At 32.0% G+C, this 21,734-nt stretch overlaps 1 protein-coding gene across 2 annotated transcripts; it reads left to right on the top strand.

The window, feature by feature from the left end:
- Nucleotides 1-342: 342 nt before the first annotated feature.
- Nucleotides 343-21,102, top strand: LOC127706467 (glucoside xylosyltransferase 2-like). 2 transcript variants are annotated; one of them, XM_052211096.1, is made up of 8 exons: nt 343-405; nt 2,962-3,181; nt 3,766-3,931; nt 6,893-7,024; nt 11,469-11,661; nt 13,031-13,180; nt 15,206-15,378; nt 17,143-21,102. In XM_052211096.1, exons 2-8 carry the CDS (start codon nt 2,973-2,975, stop codon nt 17,296-17,298), a joined length of 1,179 nt encoding a protein of 392 aa, XP_052067056.1. In that variant the 5' UTR covers nt 343-405; nt 2,962-2,972; the 3' UTR covers nt 17,299-21,102. The 2 variants fall into 2 exon arrangements, with proteins under 2 accessions (XP_052067056.1, XP_052067055.1); XM_052211095.1 differs by lacking the exon at nt 343-405 and having other exon boundaries at nt 2,357-3,181.
- Nucleotides 21,103-21,734: the final 632 nt, after the last annotated feature.

The following is a 21,734-nucleotide window of genomic DNA, read 5'->3' on the forward strand; positions in this document are numbered from 1 at the left end:
TAAGGGTAAAAAGTGAATTTTGTGGGAGGGCGAGGATGGGCAGCTTTTGTGTCAATTTGTGGATGAGTAGAAAATAAATATTCCGGCCTCAGAGGCTCCCCTCCCTCGAGATTCTGGCCATGGTCAGAGTGAAAATAAATAATCTGGCCGCATATGTTGGAAATAAATATTCGGACCTCATCAAATTGCCAGCCCTGCCCCCTCAGAATCAAATGGTCGTCCCCTAAAATGAAGATGTTTTGTTAAAATGTCTTGTTTTAAATGTGCTGTTGGTTTGGCAAATATAATTATAGTAATTTTGCGCACCATAGAAAATTTCTCGAAGGCTCTCTATCATTGAGGTGTAATTGCTGAAACTTCCGGGCTACGTTTTCTGCTAAAAAAATAATTTTTCTAAATTTTAAGGTAATCTATTTTGTCAACAGCTTTCTTGTGTTACCTCAACTAAAATGCACCTACTTTTCATATCTTTTGTTGATATTTTACTTCGTCAAATGTTTTATATTCCAACAAGGGCACAAAGACACATGTACACAGACCATGCAGACTGTGTCAGTAAACAGGGGCCAGCAAAATCTTGACAGGTTCAGATTTACAAGACAACAGGTCATCCACATCTACATAGATCTATATCTGGTGGGCAAAAATGGTGGAGACCAAATATACCGACACCTGTTAGTCTGACATCACATTGGTCCGACACCCCGTTAGTCCGACGCCCTAAGCCAAGGCATGTAAGGGTCTGACGCCCCCAATAGCCCAACAACCAATAATTGAACAATAGTTAGTATCATTTATCTTTTTATATTAAAAAAACCTTATGACATGTTTATTTAACATTAAAACTGTGTTTAGAACGGAATGTCTTGTCCGTCGACTGATCCAAGTTAACAAGGTTCAACTTTATAATATTACTCGTCAAAATCCATACTCGACATATGTGATATGATCTTGGTATTTCTTAAATACCAGATGGGTGGTATGGTATTATCTGTTTCTTTGACAGTCTTTTGTTGTAGTTTATGTACACACCAACGATTCTATGATTGTATGAATAAATTTTCTATTACGGCAATAATATAACGTCATGGTCCCAAATACCCTAATTGCACCTATTCAACATAAACAGCTGAGAAATTCTTAAAAGTTTTCTTTGAGACTAAACATTTTGTACTTTAGTTATTTGACATTATACAGGTCTTACAAAATAGGTGAATATATTCAAAATACACTAAACGTTCACAGTTTATATCAACAGATGTTCAAAGCTTTCACTGGAAAAGAAAAATGTACGAAAACGTCGCCATGCGACGTTCACAAAAAGTCATCTTTTAAAAATGAACAAAAAAAATATGTTACAAGCATCCCTTTTTAAAAAAATGAATAGGTGCAGTTTGGGTACCGTCACGTTACCTTCCTTTGTCAGACTATTGGGGTGTGTCAGAATAATGGGGTGCCCGACCAATGAGGTGTCTGACTAATGGGGAGTCAGAATATCAGGGAGACCACGGCAAAAATATATAAAGTAATCATATCAGTGTGATCGGATATAATAAACAATAAAGAGAAAATAAATAAAGATAAAGGTACCCTTTTGCTTTTCATTCATCTGGCCTGAACCTAGTCCAAATAATTGTCTTGGAAGTCTTTTTTATTTTTTGCTTTGACGCCTTCCTGCATCATAGGGATAAAAAAAAATAAAAAATAAAAAAATACCATCATCAGATGGCATGATTATCTGGACTAGCCTGAACCAATCCTGCTTCCATGGCAGTACCAGGGAAATAATCCCTGCTCTCACAGCTCTATTCCATCATTTGACTTAGTTTGCAAAAAATGGACTGAACAGACTAGGAATTGAGTTTTGAAAGTTCCCTCTTGAAGGATATATACCTAGGAGGGAGCTACAGTTGCTGGTAAAGTCTAAAGAGTTCAAAGCGATCACTGATATTGATACGTGATCCGTTTTTCTACAGATTTATTTTTTTTTCATATTTTCGTGATCCGTGATCATGGAAATTTATTTTCTGTGAATCGTGATTAACAAAAAAATCAACTCGTGAATCGTGATGAGACCCCCCCATCAGGCCCCTCATAATTCACAGAGATGCTGATCATGACACCCCATCCCCTCAAAGAAAAAAAAATAGGAGTTGGTCTCAGGTGCCGCACAATGGCTAGTAAATCCTTGTACACATGTGAAACCTATCCTGTTACTCCAACAAATTACTGTAAATTCAGAAAATATTGCGAGATTTTTATTTATGCGAATAATGCAACAGGAGGCATATCGCAATAATAAGAAGTTGCATTATGATATATGGTATGTATGTCTGTAGGCAGCTTTTCCCAAAATCACAATAATCAATCTCGCATTTCGTCTATTCTTCAAAAATCGCAATAAGATAAATGCATGCAATAATTTCTGAATTTACAGTTCTGTTTATCATGTATATTAAGCTTCCTCATAATATTTTGAGAAATATTGCAGTATTTTTACCATCTGAAAACAGGTTACATCTGAAATCAGAAAAACCTGTGCACCTAGTAAAGATTTAAGGCATGGCAGGATCTAGATAATTAAATTTTAAATGCATTTTATATTTCAAAAAATTGTAAACTTTTATGGATTTTGAGTCTCCTTTTATTTTTTCGTTCCCACACTTTAAAAGAAAAAAAATTAACAGTATGACAATGTAGGAAAGGAAAATTAATAACAGGAAAGACAATTTGCAATAGGAAAGGAAAATTAATAACTGTGAGGAAAGACAATTTGCAATAGGAAAGGAAAATTTACAAAGGGAAAGTATAGACCAAATGGAAAGGAAAATTAATATAGTATGAAAAAAAAATTAACAAGAGGAAAAGAAAAATTTACAAGAGCAAAAGAAAAATTAATAAGAGGAAAAGAAAATTAACAAGAGGAAAGAAACTTATTCCATTCAATTATGTTTTTTTCAGATGATGAACAAATGAGAAAGAAAATGATATTTAAGTTTGGGGTGACAGTGGTCATTCTGATTGCCGTGTATCTGTACTATGTCACTCAGAATGAAAAGTCTGAAAATATCAGTTTACTGAAAAAAGAAGAAGATATTGACCTAAATCATGTACCCGAAAAACTTGATGAGGAACATGTTGAAACAGATGAAAAAGATAATGACCATGAAGATAGACCAATGTAATGAGTTTGTTATGCCAAAACAGAAATGTTTCCCAATTATCATTAATCAATTTAAAAAGGCAGGAATTTTTTTTGTTGTATATTTCTAGAAATGTATGATTTTTATGATATTTTTTTCTTTATTTGGAAAGATATGGTAAACATTTTGAAAAATTGAAAAAATCGGGATAAAAATTAAGGTACATTTATATATTTTATTGTGACTTGGTATGTTAAAAGAAGAATACTTTTATAATGATAGAAATAGTAATCAGGTAATACCTCTACTGTAAGTATTCACTGTTCCAGAATCCAATGCATTAGGACATGTAGAAATACTTTAAAAAATGTACACCAAAAGGTTGTTACTTGCAAGTTTTAATATCTGGAGAGACATTTATTGTCAAAATGACCATCTGGCGCAATAAAATTTGTACCGTTAATGTTATTACATTTTTCTGAAGTATGAAACAACCAAAAATAATGCCTTAATATGTTAAATTACATTCTAAATAGAGCACACACTAGATTATAAAATGTTTGATATTTACCATGTCATACTGTTAAAATATGAAAGCAAATGTTCTTATACTCTCTTTCAGACATTCAAGTCATTGGAAGAATGGTATACACTTGTCTGTAGTAGCATGTGGAGATCGAGGAGACGAAACTATTGTATTGTTAAAATCAGCGGTGTTGTTTACCTCTGAACCTTTAGTCTTTCATATATATGCTGAACATGAACTTCAACCTATGTTTAGACAAAAGGTTAGAAAGCATACATTTGTCGTATCATTAATTACACCATGCTTAAAAATACCATTGAAAGATCTGAGCTATATTGTATACACAAATTTTGACCTGTGTGCCATGGAAGGAAATATTTATAACACTTTGTCCATAACTTTTACCTTTTTTACTGGCCAATTTTATTGGATTTTACCATATTCAGTGATCGGGAAGGACGTGCGCCTTGCGCCAATTGCGCTTATCGACCAGAAATGGCGCATAGAGTGACAAATGTAAGCGCCCGCGTGGTGCATGATATTTTTCACTTCGTTTTGAAACGTTGCGATATCGTCAAATGGATTTCCGATCGTATTTCGTGCCGCCATGTGTGAGTACACAACTGTGTATTGTTTACTCCAATGATAGGAGCACCTATATATTTTTGGGACGTCTCGGGTGTTTTCCTATGGTAATAATAGCAACATGCGGTATGACTGATTACCCAAAAAACGTAATTAACCATCATTCATGATATAATTTTTTATAAACAACTTTAAATTTGTGAAATTGGCTAGTACAGGCGAGAATTCTTCTCTAATTGTAATCTTTTAAGTAAGCTTGTTATTATTTCGATTGAAAAATCCAAAAGCCTTTTTATGAATAGCATAGTATTTGTCTCCATAAAAGGGGCTTAACTGTCCTTGTCAATTTTTTTTGTCTTTGGCTCGTTTTGACATTTTGTAAACATGCCTTCAGCGAATTGTTGTTGTGTCTTATCAATTAACGTTGCTCTCTACTGTTATTCTTGTCATCGTGATGAGGTAATAATAATACAAGTGCAGAGGAAATGCCAGAAACGTCCTCTAATACGGAACGTCTGGAATAAGCATGGTATCGACGAAGACCCAAATTTAATGTAAAAAAAAAACATGAACATGAACAAGGGAACAGTACCAGTTTTAACATTGTAAATAAAGGTTATCGTAAAAATTGCCCGGTTTGGAAGAAGTTATTGTATATTCATTGAAATTGAAATTACAAAATCACAGGAACAATATCCATGATATTAATTAGAATCATACTTGTAAGTACAGTGAAATATACACTTTTTTATTTTTTTTTTTTATTGTAAACGAATGGCCCACTCATTTGACAACATGGCCCATTAATTCTAAAAATGGCCCATTGAATTTATTTTTGGGGGGCCCTGGGCCCATAGAGAAAAAATCCTTCCAGATCACTGCATATTTTGACTATTGTACCACATTGACATATTGTGACACATAATTTAATTCCTCATTTATACAATTGGAGGGGGGGGGGGGGGTCATTGGATTAGCAATCTTTTTTAGCAATCTTTTTATTAAATAGTTTAATAAGTGTTAATTATATTTTGTAGAATTTCATTTTCATATGATTGTTTGTGGCTATTATTCATTTATTCAGCCTGAAACTGTTGAATGGCTTCTTTAACTTTGCCTTCCTAAAGTTTCAAAGCTTCATACAAAAAAGATATTTTTCTGCCATTGACTTTTATTATATATTCCTTATGACCTATATAGGCCCTTGTCACACAACTAACTATTAGATTTCTCCCAGTCCTTTAATGTATGCTCTGGTAACTAATTTCCAAAATGATGTGTGTGTGTTTGTATATATATACCATAGCAAAAAACATTACATTTTTAATTTACACAAAGTCTTTCTTCTCAACATACATGGTCTTGGAAAAAGGGAAATAACTCAAATCACACTATTGTTTAAAAATACAATAAAAGGTTACAATGAAAATTTAAATGCAATGATCTTTAAAGAGGCATTAGCTGTTCAAATTCATGTTCATAGATTTGACTTTAAACCCACATTTGATTTATAACATACTATAACATATATCCAAATTCTAAAAAAGTCTAATATAAACAATTTACTATGCATGAACTCAATAATATGTATCAGCACTTCATGTGTATTTTAGTCTAGACTCCTTCTAATTAACCATTGAGGTGACCTCCGAAGACTTCCGACAGTCATATAACCCGATGTAAACATAAATATAGATATAAATAGATAGCAAACCTGTGCAATTGGATTTTTTCTAGGTCTGTTTGATTTCATATGATAGGTTAAACAAATATGTTAAGTATCAATTTTACCTGTATAAGAATGAGTTTTTGTGGATTTGATCAGTCTACCAAATGGTTTACCCTTGTTTCACTTTCAATGTTGACATTCTTTTCCTTTTAATACTTGAACACGCCTAGTTTACGCGTAACAAGTCTTTAGCTAAGGTGTTAAATAAAAGTTCACATGAATACAGATTCAATGAGGTCGAATTATTAATTTGCAAGTGAATAATTCCTCAGCAATGTTTCTTAGATTATTTTGACAAAAATGAAACAAACTGGCTGCTAAAAGCGAATTATTATTTCACTATTTCACTTTCATTAATGATTGAAAAAAAAAAAAAATAATTATGTTTTATTTTTTTTATATATGTTGTTGCTAATGTCCCTTTAAGGATGTTCGCTCCTCTCGTTTTTGAATTTTTGTCAGATATTCGGAATCCTCTGCTTTTATCCATGTAGTACCATTTAAAAAATTTGCCCGCTAACCTCTTCTTTTCTTTCCATAATTTGATTACATATAGTTTAAAATGTCATCTTTGAAAATCTTTTCAAATCCTTGTTATTTTTCAATGTTTTTGAAAGAAAAAAGGTGCCAATGTTAAATGTATGAAAAGTCTAGAGAGAATTATTTCCCGCCAAATTTTCAATGGCTTATATCTCAAAAACAAGCACATGGACCCTTAATTTTCTTCTGCTTTTTTAGTTCCTATTTTTATATACTATCAATTTATAACAGTCTTTTAAAAAGCTTGTTATTTTGAAGGAGAGTAGCGAACATCCTTAAACAAAACTTTTTCAAAAGCTCTGAAAAAAGCAAACTTTGTTGAACACACTTACAGTCAAATGTACTACATGTATTGTTTTTTTTTTTCAGTTGGATTACTGGCCAGGGGAATACAAACACAAATTTCTATATTACCTGTATAATATAACATTTCCTACTGAGAACACACAAGATTGGAAGAAATTGTTTAAACCATGTGCATCACAAAGACTTTTTATACCTGTAAGTATGAAATCAAATACAAAAATAATGCAACAATTGATTTTATTGTGGAACATTAAAGTCGTAAACATTTAATCATTAATACATGAGATGTTTGTGTGCGCTTATTTGGATAACTTGATCTTTTACGTCATCGTCAGAGAGGGTGTGGATTGGGGTTTACAGAATAAAGAATAATGGACAAAAATATAAAGAATAGAGAAAAATGGACTGAAAAAATAAAGAATAGAGAATAATGAGGTGCTAAAATATAAAGAATAGAGAATAATGAGGTGCTAAAAGATGAAGAATAGAGAATAATGGGGTGCTAAAATATGAAGAATAGAGAATAATGAGGTGCTAAAATATAAAGATTAGAGAAAAATGGACCAAAAAATTAAAGAATAGAGAATAATGAGCTGCTAAAATATAAAGAATAGAGAATAATGAGCAAAAAGTATAAAGAATAGAGAAAAATGACCTAAATAATTAAAGAATACAGAAATGATGGATCCCCCATCCAGACCCTCATCAGATTTATACTTGTTATAGCTATACATTTATGGACCCATTTCCCATGTTATAACAGGAGATCTTAACATCGTTCAAGACCGAGAGTTAAAATCATTCCTCAGTAAAGGACCTAAATATCGTCCCCCGTCAATTATTAATTGGAATGAGTGTCGTAATATCATCCACGACTCACTCCATACTTACTGTTTGAAATGGATAAAACGGGAAAAAGCTGACAAAAAATCTTTGGACTCTTTTTTTAAATCAGTAATGAACATAGTTGATATACGTATTCAACATTTTAAAGAACATTTTACTCTTAACAATAACCACAATAAACCTATTTCTCGTATCAAACATAAACTAAAAGAACTAGCCAAGGAATTTGTTTTTGTCCCGGCCGATAAAGCTGGTAATAATATTATTATTGTTTGACGTAAATTTTACATTGAGGTTCTGAAAAAAGAAATCACCAATTCACCAACATTCCAACTGACTCCATTTTCAGAAAACGACATCTGTAACAAACATAAACTTTTAGCTACCGCTTTACAAGCAGAACCAAATACAATGAAAGTCCCAACTATGTATTGGCTTCCGAAGCTACACAAAACACCTTACAAATATAGATTCATTTCGTCTTCAAGCCATTGTTCCACTACTAAATTGTCTATTCTTCTTACCAGTACACTTGGTACAATCAAAAACCTGATAATAAATTGTTCAAATAAGGCCTTCGAAAATAGTGGAATTAATTACTTTTGGAGTGTCAAGAACTCGTTGGAAGTACTTGATAAATTGCATGCATATATTGGTGATTTTGAATCTGTTCAAAGTTTTGATTTTTCTACCCTATATACCACATTGCCTCACATTCTCATTAAGAAAAAATTCACACACCTAATTAAATGGGCATTTAAAAAGTCAGAATGTGAATATATATGTTCAAACTCTTTTAGGTCATTTTTTAGTAGCAATAAACAAAAAAACTATGTCAATTGGACATGCTTTGATTCTATATATGCCCTTGAATTTTTACTAGATAACATTTTTGTTCGCTTTGGAGATTCCGTATATCGTCAGGTTATCGGAATTCCAATGGGGACTAACTGTGCACCACTTATTGCGGACCTTTTTTTGTATTGCTATGAGTTACAATTTATGACAAAAATCAGTAAAGACCCATCGAAACAACATCTGATACACAAATTTAATAATACTTTTAGATATTTGGATGATATTTTGGCTCTCAATAATGACGACTTCAGTATGTATACTAAAGAAATTTATCCTGTTGAACTTACTTTAAATAAAGCTAATACTAACAATGACCACTGCCCTTTCCTCGATCTTGATATCTATATCATTAACGGAAAGCTTAATACTAAAATATATGATAAAAGAGATGATTTTTCATTTCCTATCGTTAATTATCCATTTTTAGATAGTGACGTTCCCTTGTCACCATCTTACGGTGTTTATATATCTCAACTTGTACGATTCGCTCGTGTATGTAACAATGTTTTAGATTTTAAGGAGAGAAATTTATGTATTACTGAAAAATTATTACACCAGGGTTTTCGATATCACAAACTAGTCAAAACATTTACTAAATTTTATCATCGGTATAAGGACATCATTCGTAAATATAGCTCAACATGCAGACTTCTTATACGTTCAGGTATTTCACATCCAATTTTTTATGGAAATATTCTTTATAAAGCACAAAAATGTCAGTATTCACCTCTGAAACTAACAAAACCTTTAAATAGACTTATTAAGAAGGGATATAGTTACGATTCTGTTGTCAGGTCATTAAAGATTGCATATTTTGGCGTTAATATTGATTCACTTATAGGGTCTTTGCATCGGCACTAAACACATTTATTTAAAAACCAGTTGTTGGCATGACACGGGTTATGTTCTTCTCATATTATGTTATGATGGTATGATACTAAACCCCTAACGGGAAGGATTGTGCCTGATATTCATATGATGAAGACATAATCTTTCAATCAGTTTAATTGAAGTCTGGAGCTGGCATGTCAGTTAACTGCTAGTAGTCTGTTGTTATTTATGTATTATTGTCATTTTGTTTATTTTCTTTGGTTACATCTTCTGACATCAGACTCGGACTTCTCTTGAACTGAATTTTAATGTGCGTATTGTTATGCGTTTACTTTTCTACATTGGCTAGAGGTATAGGGGGAGGGTTGAGATCTCATAAACATGTTTAACCCCGCCGCATTTTTGCGCCTGTCCCAAGTCAGGAGCCTCTAGCCTTTGTTAGTCTTGTATTATTTTTAATTTTAGTTTCTTGTGTACAATTTGGAGTTTAGTATGGCGTTCATTATCACTGAACTAGTATATACATTTGTTTAGGGGCCAGCTGAAGGACGCCTCCGGGTGCGGGAATTTCTCGCTGCATTGAAGACCTGTTGGTGGCCTTCTGCTGTTGTCTGTTCTGTGGTCGGGTTGTTGTCTCTTTGACACATTCCCCATTTCCATTCTCAATTTTATTTACACTACGTAGCTACTGATGAAGCAGAAATTTCTGACTCTTCCAAAGCACCTGAGGTCACCACTGGTATTTGGTGAGGCTAGTGATCCTCACGTTTATTTTCTGTCAAATGGTTTGTGAACTGCTTGTTGTATTGTTTTATTCTGCCAGGGAGTTGTCTGATTTTATTCGATTTGTGTTTTGTTTTTTATTGCCCTTTTGATATATTCATATCTTTTTATTTTTTATGCCCCACCTAGGGGCATTATGTTTTTCGTTCTGTGCGTTCGTTCGTCCGTCCATCCATCAGTCTGTCCCGCTTCAGGTTAAAGTTTTGGTTAAAGTTTTTGGTCAAGGTTGTTTTTGATGACATTGAAGTCCAATCAACTTGAAAATTAGTACACATTGGACATTGGTAATCAGCCTATAATAAATGAATGGGTAGGTAAAACTATATTATGATTGACAGGTAATCTATCATGACATGATTTTGTTTGAAATTCAGCTCAAGGAAAAAAATGTGTTTGCAATAAACAGTTTCAACAATGCTTAAGTTAAGCACTCATGTGATACAGAAATAAAATAAATTAAATTAATAATTATAGGCTGATTACCAATGTCTGCTAAAGTCTGTTAACACTTTTTTGTTGAAATATTGAATACAAAATTGATTAAAATATTTAATTAATTAAAGCTTCTTTGCATATATAAATTGATTGCACTTCTAAGACTTTATGATTGTGATAAAAATTAATATATGAAACAAAATGTCTTCTCCATGGATTAGACAGCGTGGTCAAGCTTGAAATTTTGAACCCATTGTGCCTAGTCCAACAGTTTATTGGTGAAAAAGCAATTAAAACACAGATTTTTGATTCCCGATTCACAAATCTGATAGCATTGTTTTATACCGTACTTTCTATTTTGATAATTTATACATCAGCCGATGAAATTTTTTGTTTTAAAATTATTAGAGGTGTGTATTTTTTTTTTACAACAAAACCATATATTTTGTGTTATCAGGTTTATCTTTAGTGGACCTCAAGGCAATTAGCCATGAATACAATCTTGCTATTAACTTACAATGGTATTTTTAAACTCTGTCTAAATAATTTAATTTCAGTCATTGTTAACAGACGTGGATAGTGCTCGCTATAAACTTACAATGGTATTTTAAAACCCCGTCTAAATAATTTTATTTTCAGTCATTGTTAACAGACGTAGATAGTGCTTGCTATAAACTTACAATGGCATTTTTAAACCCCCGTCTAAATAATTTTATTTTCAGTCATTGTTAACAGACGTGGATAGTGCTCGCTATAAACTTACAATGGCATTTTTAAACCCTGTGTAAATAATTTTATTTTCAGTCATTGTTAACAGAAGTGGATAGTGCTCGCTATAAACTTACAACGGCATTTTTAAACCCAATCTGAATAACTTTATTTTCAGTCATTGTTAACAGACGTGGATAGTTTGTTATATGTTGACACAGATATATTATTTTTACGACCTGTGGAGGAGATTTGGATGTTTTTTGGTAAATTTAACAGTACACAGCTGGCTGCCCTTGCTCCTGAACATGAAGATAAAGCTGCTGGCTGGTATAATAGATTTGCTAGACATCCTTACTATGGAGAACTAGGTATAGTAGTTATAGTAATTATAGTAGTCATAGTAATTATAGTAATTATAGTAGTCATAGTAGTTATAGTAATTATAGTAATCATAGTAGTCATAGTAGTTATAGTAGTCATAGTAGATATAGCAGTTTTAGTAGTTTTGGTCATAGTATGTTCAGTTATAGTAGTTATAGTAGTCCTAGTAGGTTTAGTCATAGTAGTTATAGTAGTTACTTGAGATATCAGAGGATTCAGTTCAAAACCACTCTTGGTTTAACAATAAGGAGAGGGTATGATTACCAATGAGATAACTATCCACCAGAGACCAAATGAAGACTCAGTTCGCACCAAATATTCCATCATATTACTTATGTGTCGGAACAAAGTTTTGCTTATACTTACTAGTCTTGGGCATCGGACTAGTGGCTAACAGTGCAGAATGATGATGTGGATGTAAGCAACTATAAGTCACTATATGGCCTTTAACAATGAGCAAAACCAATACTGTGTAGTAAGCTATAAAAGGCCCCACACTGACAAAATGTAAAATTCAATCAAGAAAACTAACAGCCTAATTGACGATAAAACTACAAACAATAAACAAATATGACAGACAGCAATCAATGACAACCACTAAATTAAACTTGGGAAAGACACATTCAGGATGTGGCTGGGTTAGACATCTTATTGAGTGCTACTCTCCCTTTACCATGCAAAACATGTATGTAAAAAAATGTAAATTTCAATTGGAAATGGCTAGTCTCGACAGATTAGCATGAAGCACAAAAATAAACTAACAAAAATAAACTTATATGGGTTATTTCCCCTAGACCATCTGTTAGTACTTCAAAATGGGGGTTGTATTTATTTTTTTATCCTAAAAAGAATAGGAAAAGGACAAAAGTTATTGTCTCTCTCTAAGGATCTTATAAATTTAACAACCAGTTATCTTCAGTATCCTGAAGTTTTGTTGAACACCTGAAGAAGAAGAATTCATTAATTAGTTTTTCATGAGAACAACTTTTTCATTGTGAAACATTGCAATTAACTACCGGTATTGAAAAATAAAATGTTCACTTCATGTCAGCCAAATTTGTTTCCCCCTACAATTGCAAATCACACATGAAGTACCTGGGACAATAATTGGTCAATAATTGTGCATTTTCTATGGATAGTGCTCTGCTGGAGGTCAATGTTCAATCTCATTGGATCAAATTAATGTCTTAAAATTTTTTGTTGGGGTTAAATTGACATTATATTCCTACACTGATATCTTTTGATTTAGCATTTTACACATTTATCTCATATATAACAACCTAAATATGCATGTAATATTTGTTGCTGGACATAAATCTGCCATCAACACATCAATTAACATTTTTTCCATTACAGGTGTCAATTCCGGTGTGATGCTTATGAATCTTACTAGAATTAGGAAATCTACCTGGTTAGACTCTATGATGAAATATTATAAAGAATACAAATTAAAAATTACATGGGGAGATCAGGATCTCATCAATATTTATTTTCATTTTAATCCAGGTAAGTTTAAAAAAACGTACTTAGGTTCAATTATTTTTTGTGAGGTATTATATTGAGGCACGAAATCAAATATCTACGAAAATACATTTTCTTCTCAATCTACGAAAAAAGGTACCATGAAAATAAATATCTATCTAGTATTCATCTTAGATTTGTCATAGGAGCTTTCCTCTTTAATTTCGATTCTGAGTATTTTTGCCTGTAAACTTGATTTTCTATGCAAAATTTAAACAGCAAAACTGAACAGCAATAACTAAGGATTTTTTTAAACTGGATAAATTGGAAAATCTGGAATATTTAGTATACATTTATTTTTGAAACTAACCTGCCTATATAAGAATTATGTTTGGCTAAAAGGTTAGTTAGTTTTATAGTTACTTGAATGTTAACCAATTGAAGACCCTTAGCCATGCATTCATAGATAGCGCTACTTAGTAAGGTTAATTTATTAACCAGTAACTGAACTGATTTTCTATTTTTCAAAATTTTTCCATTGTTTATTAATTCCTTGTTAAAACAAGACCTTCAAAAATGTCAAAATGACTGAAATTCTTAAGTGACTCATTGTAGGAGTTAACACCTCCCACATTAATATTAATTTTATAGGTCTTCAAATAATGTCATTGGTTGCAAATTTCACTACTTAAGGGATGGCCATTCCATTAGATTTTTTTTTGGGGGGGGGGGGGGGGGACATAGAAGCTTTTGTAATATTTTATCTTATCATGACTTTCATGTAAATATCAATATTGCATATCTTTTTAAGAAATTAAGATGAAATATATGACATATCTGAAACTAATCAATTGTCAATTTTTTTCTGAGATGCTATTAAAACTACAGTAGTAAATGCATCAGATATTTGTCAAATCTATCTCTCCATGAAATAGCGTAAGCATGATAGCTTTAGGTATATTTTTTTGTCAAAAAATATATGATAGGGTATGTATTTGTTTTATTCAAAATAAATGAAAAGGGTCAATTCTCAATCTCTAAGCTGCTCACCCCTGTCCCTAAAAGGTTGAAGTGCTCCATAAGCTTTGGTTACTGGGCAGAGCTTGATTGACATCCGATGTGTACTGGTAGCATATAAATTAATTTGAAATATTTTTTACACTTCCACATCAATCAGTGTGCGTTGAAATATCATCCAAGTCATTAATATTGTATACACATGCTAGAATTTGGTTACTATTCTATATTAAAATCAATAGATACATTACATGTTTATAGGTTCTATAAATCTGTCATTTGTTTATCTTTTTCATAGATCAGTTATTTGTTTATCCTTGCAAGTGGAAAAACTGTCCAGAATATTGTATACTGTAAATTCAGAAATTATTGCGATGTTTTTATTATTGCGAAAAATGCGACAGGGTTATAATCGCAATAATTTAAACTCGCATTTTAAAATTTTATATATGAATTAAACAGGATTTTTCTTAATATCGCAAAAATTAAAATCGCATTTTCATCTAAAATGACAAAATCGCAATAATAAATGCACGCAATAATTTCTGAATTTACAGTATATACAAAAAAAACCTTAATCATACAATTTCTGTACACACAAAAGTCAAAATGAAAGTAAACACTGTCAGATGAAGTTTCAAGAATATCCTCGATCAGTTAAGCTTCTCGCATGAAATTTTGAAAGTAATTAATTTAAACAAATCTTAAAGGTCTTAAATAGAACACCAAATACCTTTTAAAAGGGTCCAGTTCATAAAAACCTTAATTTAAGCACAAGCATATATAATTCAATGAAATGAACATTTTCTAAATGACTAACTTATAGACTATCAGACTATAAAAGTGTGAGAAACTTTTGTATTGTTATGAAAATTGAAACTGAAAAGGTGTAGCTAAAATAAAAACTCACATTTATAATTTTGATAGCATTATTTATATTCAGCTTTTCCTGAATAATTAATCTCTCAAGTTTCCATTTCTCAACAATCGAATGCACACAACAGTTACTGAATTTACAGTAGATCAAATGTTATTGTTGACTTTCTTTCACAGATAAGTTATATGTTTATCCATGCGAGTGGAATTACCGTCCAGATCATTGTATGTATATGAGTGTATGTAAAGACATAGATATAAATGGTGTGTCAGTTTTACACGGCTGTAGACGTGTCATGCACAACGAAAAACAACCAGCTTTCAAAGCAGTTTACACAGCATTTAAAGAGGTATCTACCTTTTATTTCTACCCCCTCAGGAACTAAACATTATTTTAGCATTATTTTTATTTGTTGTTTTTCTCGTACAACCTTGTAATGATCATAAGTTTTTAAATATTTGACATAGGCACGTATCCAGCCGTTTTTAAAAGGGTGGGATCCAACACATGCAAGTTATATGAAAAAGGGGGGGGGGGGGGATTTTGGGTTCCAACCATATGTCCCCATACAAAAGCATAAGTTGTCAAACAAAAGGGGGGTGTCTCAAAATAAATGATTTTTTTAATATTTTTTATCCTTTCATGATTTTTTGTTCTTTGACATGGTTTCATCATCTCCATAAACCATGTGTCACATACCATGTGTCACATACCATGGGAGATAAGCTCTGATAATGACAATGAGGTCAGAGGTCAAATAATTGATTTTAACGGACTCTTACCTGTCCACTCCAAACCTGATGTAATTGTGCTTGCCATGTGGCATGTCAACATTTTTCAAATTCACCATAGAATTTGTTTCGAGGCAAATTAAGGGGGTCATGCTCTGTCCTTCCATTTGATAATTGTTAAAAATTTCTAAAAATCAGACAGCTCTCCATCCCTCAATCATATGTATTCTTATAATTTCCATGATAAACTTTTTTAGTGCACCATATATTATGTCCCTTTAGGATTTGCTTTACCCCTTTCATGTCATTACTTATTAAATGTGTTAAAAAGTATTCAGATTCCCACACACAGTGATTGGTACAGGTAAACCATATATAGTATCCCACTATATACGATGATGATGAAGTATGACTGCTTAACGTCCAGCGGCAAATTAATATGCATATTCAGGACGAGAATATGTTAATGTGATATGACTATTTACTATTTACCCTGCTTTGTACTAGACCGACATGCTAAGCCAGATTTTTAACATGCTTGCTCACAAGGTAAAAGTCCGCAGGTTGACATGTCACCTTACTCAGACACATTATTCTGACTCCGAGTCGACCAGTCTTTGCTCATACTCCTTAATGCCACGTGCTTAGTGGAGAAGCAATAAATACCAATTTTAAATCTTTGGTTTGACCCGACTGGGGTTAGAACCCATGACCTCCCACACTCGAGTCGAACACTCCACCACGAGACCACCGAGGCGTCCCACTATATATGTATTAGACCCCTTGTAATTTGGGGGGATTCATGTAATCCCCAACACAGCTAGTTTATCACACACTTTCATTTTTGTCGAATCTGCGCCATTTATGTCTCGAAATTGAGACATAGCGATCCTAAATTCCGTCAGCAGCGGCAGTAACATTTAGGTTCAGTCTGTGGTAAAAGCATTTTTAGACATCAATAACTTTGTAAAACCTTCATGGAATTTTATGAAATTTAGATAGAAGGTTGTTTATGAACACAAGACAGTATCCAGAGCTAAATTTTGAAAATATTTGTTTTGTTTTCATTTTTCCGTATTTTACTGTTTTTACAGTTAACATTTACAGACAGTTTGGGATTAAATTTTTTTTACATGATAAATTGGTAAACCTTCATGGATTGTTATGAAATTTGGACAGAAGCTGATTTTCAAAACCAAGAAATAGCATCTAAAGAAAAAGTTTTTAGATTCTGTATTTTACTGATAAATGGACTCACTTTTTAAGTCAACATTACACTTATACACTGACAGCAGCAATGGCAGGCGAGACACAGGGTTCCGCGGAACTCCTTCTGAATTTATCATTTAACAGCGACTCATTGAAAGATTTCTTTTTTTCAGCACAACTTTTCATCAAGCATAGAAAAAGATTTACTGAAAAATTTGAAGAAACTATTATCAAAAACCTCAAATACACCTTGTGGGCAGATTGGACCATTAGTTTATACAAAGCACATAGAGGAGTTTGTGTTGGTAGAGAAAAACTTGTTGAGCTAATATACGATTTCCTATTATTGTAATGTGCCATTCCGTAGCGACAGATTGGACCGTTAGTTTATACAATGCACATAGAAAAATTTGTGTTGGTAGAGAAAAACTTGTTGAGCTGATATAAGATTTCCTATTGCTGTAAAGTGTCATTCCATGTGGACAGATTGCACCACTAGTTTATACAAAGCACATACAGGAGTTTGTGTTGGTAGAGAAAAACTTGTTGAGCAAATATAAGATTTCCTATTGTTGTAATGTGCCATTCCGTAGCAACAGATTGGACCATTAGTTTATACAAAGCACATAGAGGAGTTTGTGCTTGAAGAGAGAAATCTGTTGAGTCAATATTTGATGTTTTATAATCGAAATGTGCCATTCCAAATTTTTCTTCTTCATACATAGTAGGTTAGACATAAATAGTCAAAAAATATTTACACTACAGCTTTGATGCATTTTGTCATTTTCACTCCTCCGCTGTTTGAGTAGGTATAGAATGTATCTAACTTCAGCTAGTCCTCTGTAGCCACATCTTGTCTTTCATGCTGAGATTTCAACATACAATACCTTGGCAAAACAAGTCAAGTTTTGCTTATGTTTAACCCCACTACATTCTGTATGTGCCTGTCCCTTGTCAGAAGCCTGTAATCCAGTGGTCGTTTGTTGCATTTAAATCAGGCCACTAGTTATTTTGTTTGAAATTGTTTTACATTTTTCATTGTAGGCCTTTTATAGCTTGCTATGTGGTATGGGTTTTGCTCATTGTTGAAGGACATACTGTGACTTATAGTTTCTAAATTCTACGTCATTTATTCCTGGTGGAGAGTTGTCTTACTGGCAATCTTACCAAATTTTCTAATTTTTTATTATTCAATACATTCCTTTGTATTTTACAATACTTTAGGTTAAAGTTGAGTGCACAAGAGTGGGCTGTAGATGATGGGCAGGTGAGAATAACAAAATACCCCCCAGCTGTAGTGTATACAGACCAATTGTAATTATGTCAATGTAATCTGCAGATTTTCACTTTGCATTATTTTTGTCGCTTTAATGTAAACTGTTTTGGAAATAATTTGTAGATTGAAGGCAAATGGGTAACTAAAAGAGGGGAGTTTTCTTTTTTTCATTCCAAATGTTTGTGTTCAAGTTTTATATTGGAGGTTTCTAATGGGACCACAGGTAAAATTTATGGCAGCTTTAAATTTTTTTTCATTTATATACGTCTTAAACTCAGTGGATTCATTCATGTTTGTTGGTACCAATTTTCATTGAATAAGAATGTTCGCTACTCATGTTTTTGACTTTTTGCCAGATATTCAGAAATCCTTTAGTTTTATCCATGTACATAATGTAGTGCCAATACAAATTTTGCCCGCTAACCCCTACTTTCCTTTCCATGATTTTATTGCATATAGTTTAAATAGCCATATTTAAAAATCTTATAAAATCCTTGTTATTTTTTCATAGTTTTTGAAAGAAAAAAGGTGCCAATGTTGAATGTATGAAAAATCTAGAGAGAATTATTTCCCGCCAAATTTTCAATTGATTATATCTCAAAAACAAGGACACAAACCTGTTATTATTTTCTACTTTTCAATTTCCTTTATTTATATACTATCAATTTATAACAGTCTTGTAAAAAGCTTGTTATTTTGAAACAGAGGAATGAACATCCTTATAGAAAAAACTGTGTCTTTGTTGAATCATTGGTCCACCCTTAACAAATTCTTTGATTGATGTTGCCTACCCATGTCTTGTAGGGTTGGTTAGGTAGGTAGTGATTAATTTTTTTTTTTTGGCCAACAACATAAATTACATGTTTTCGACAAAAATGGAGCATAAAATAAAAAAAAAAAAAAAAAAAAAAAAAAATAGAAACATTTTGTGTTATAAACACTTTCGGGTAGGCTTGCTTTTTAGGTGGGTAGGTAGGCAACACCAAACAATTTAAATTTTATTTGACATTGTACTTAAGGTATTAAAGTTTGAACAGAATAAAAGCCCAATGTGAAATTTGTTTATTTTGTATTTTGTTGTTCCACTGTTCCGGTATTCATGGTAATCAAATAATGACTACATAATTTTATACTTTTTTTACATTTTCCACAAATAACACAGTTTACCCACAAAATCATATTTTCCTCTTAACTGTAATAATTATTTCTTGGAAAGAAGTTCGAGTTAAAAGTCTCTTTTTTTTAAACTTGAACCTGTTGAAATGAAAATATTGGTTGTGATATGTCTTTTTTATATTGAATGGCTATTGTTGTGATATGTCTTTTTTATATTGAATCGCTATTGTTGTAATTTATTTTGCTAGATCAAAATCATTATAGTTGGGTTGAATATGTTTTTGAAGAGTTGCAATTATTATCACTGCCTAGTTATATAGACAACTCATGTGTGGACATCAATTTTCTTGCAAGTGTCTATTTTTTTTAAAAATTAGTGAAGCTTTTAAAAGTGAATTAAAATTTAATTCAGTGAAGCTTTTAAAAGTGAACAAAAATTTAATTTAGTGAAGCTTTTAAAAGTGAACAATATTAAAAAAAAGATTAATGATAAAGCAAGGAAATTAAAAAACACATAAGACATCTAGTACTTTTTTTATTCAGAGGGATTTTTGATATATTTTCATTCTTTGTTTTTATTAGCATAGGTCTTGGTGAACCATATCATATATGTATAGAATTTATTTAAAAAATAGTTGTGCCAGTTTTAGTTTAGGACTTTCGACTTAGTTTGACCCATAGATTTAAGATGCAAGGTTGAAAAAATTCTTTATTATCTATGATATTGAAGCTGATCTTCATTAAAAAAAAAAGAGATAAATGATACACTATATGATATATAAGAATCAGAAAGGATCAGCCTTGTTTCAGAATATTAAAGAAAAAACAGACGTCAAAACTTTTGCTATATTTCTTGGGTGAGAATTGCTATATTTTTTTGCTAAGAATTATTTGTTTGTTATAAAATGTTTAAAGAGTAGTTTATATGTATACCTTAGAACATCACTATATAATTTAACCTTTAACTACAATCCCGTCCCCTTATCCCCAAATGTGACCTACCGAATTAGAATTATTACTGATTTGTACTGACATGAGCAACAGGACAGGTTTCACATGTGGAGCAGGATCTGCTAACCCTTTTGGAGCACCTGAGATCACCCCCAGTTTTTGGTGGGTTTCATGTTGCTAAGCCTTTTCTATGTTGTGTTTTGTGTACTGTAGTTTGTCTGTTTGTCTTTTTCTTTTTAAGCCATGGCATTGTCAGTTTATTTTTGACTTATGAGTTTGAATGTCCCTTTGGTATCTTTCGCCTCTCTTTTGCATAGGCTTCCATGATATAAGAATATTCAATTATTGAAAAATTTATACACAATAAAAATTAAAAAATGTGAAAGCAGTTATATCAACAACACTTTAGGGATTGCTGCAGTAATTTAATGAGATTGACATGTAACAATAAAAATTAGTACATGTTTTTGGGTAAAGATTGCATAAAATGCAATCAAAACCCTATGGTACTGACTTGATATCTTATCTTCAAAGGTTTATCACTACCTTTGATTGTTCAGACACAATAGTGCAGTGAAGTAATCATTATTTAGATCATATCCAGTCAATGCCATACAGTTTATTGATGATATGTTATACTTTGATATTTAAGTTACAGTATGATGTGCATTTTGAATTACCATACTTCATGTACTTGCCAAGAAAACATTTTTTATTAAAATTTATATAAGTAATGGATGGTGTATAAATCTGTTATAAAAATAAGTTCAACTACAAATGTACAATCATGTTTTACTGTTTTATTCAAAAATTCACATAATTGCAAAATGAAAGCAATCTTGACCCTTGAGTGCTCACAAAAAAACTTTGATAAATGGTATTTCTCAGAAACTTAGGTACTTGACTTAATCAATATCAAATACAGTTTGTTTGAATTATCAGGTTTATTTCATGCAGATGTCTTAGAATATCAGTGATGATTCATTAGTTTTTTTATCTAGAAATTGCAGTATTTGAGGTAATCTAGTGGAGGAGAAAGGGAAAACTTATAGTCATAAGTCTAAGTCATTGAAGCTGCCTAGGATAATAGCTATAAACAGATTATCAATGGCCTTTCAATCCCAAGGAAGTTTCTTGGCTACATCTCATTTCGGGGCTTTTGTCCCTTAATGAGAGAATAGACGAAAAACTCCCTATTGTTTTTTTTGCAGAATCATCCATAATCCTTTAATATCATAGCAATTTGTGTGTTTTTTTCACATTACAAAACATTTATGTTCTTCTAATATTTCCCAAACTGTGTGAAAATTCCTGTTAGTCTTATAGTTGTTATGAGTTTTATGTTAATAACCCTGGGTCAAACTTACATTGTTGGGTATAATCATTTTGTATCTACAAAGTCAGTATACTGTATTTTTAAAT

This window comes from Mytilus californianus, unplaced genomic scaffold, assembly GCF_021869535.1.
Source record: "Mytilus californianus isolate M0D057914Y unplaced genomic scaffold, xbMytCali1.0.p SCAF_6, whole genome shotgun sequence".
NCBI classification, from domain to species: domain Eukaryota; kingdom Metazoa; phylum Mollusca; class Bivalvia; order Mytilida; family Mytilidae; genus Mytilus; species Mytilus californianus.

Coding starts and splice junctions, on each gene's coding strand:
- LOC127706467 (XM_052211095.1), top strand. CDS start 2,949: ATGTTTTTTTCAGATGATGAACAAATGAGAAAGAAAATGATATTTAAG. Junction 3,182..3,765: donor GACCATGAAGATAGACCAAT/GTAATGAGTTTG, acceptor ACTCTCTTTCAG/ACATTCAAGTCATTGGAAGA. Junction 15,379..17,142: donor TTTACACAGCATTTAAAGAG/GTATCTACCTTT, acceptor TCTTTTTTTCAG/CACAACTTTTCATCAAGCAT.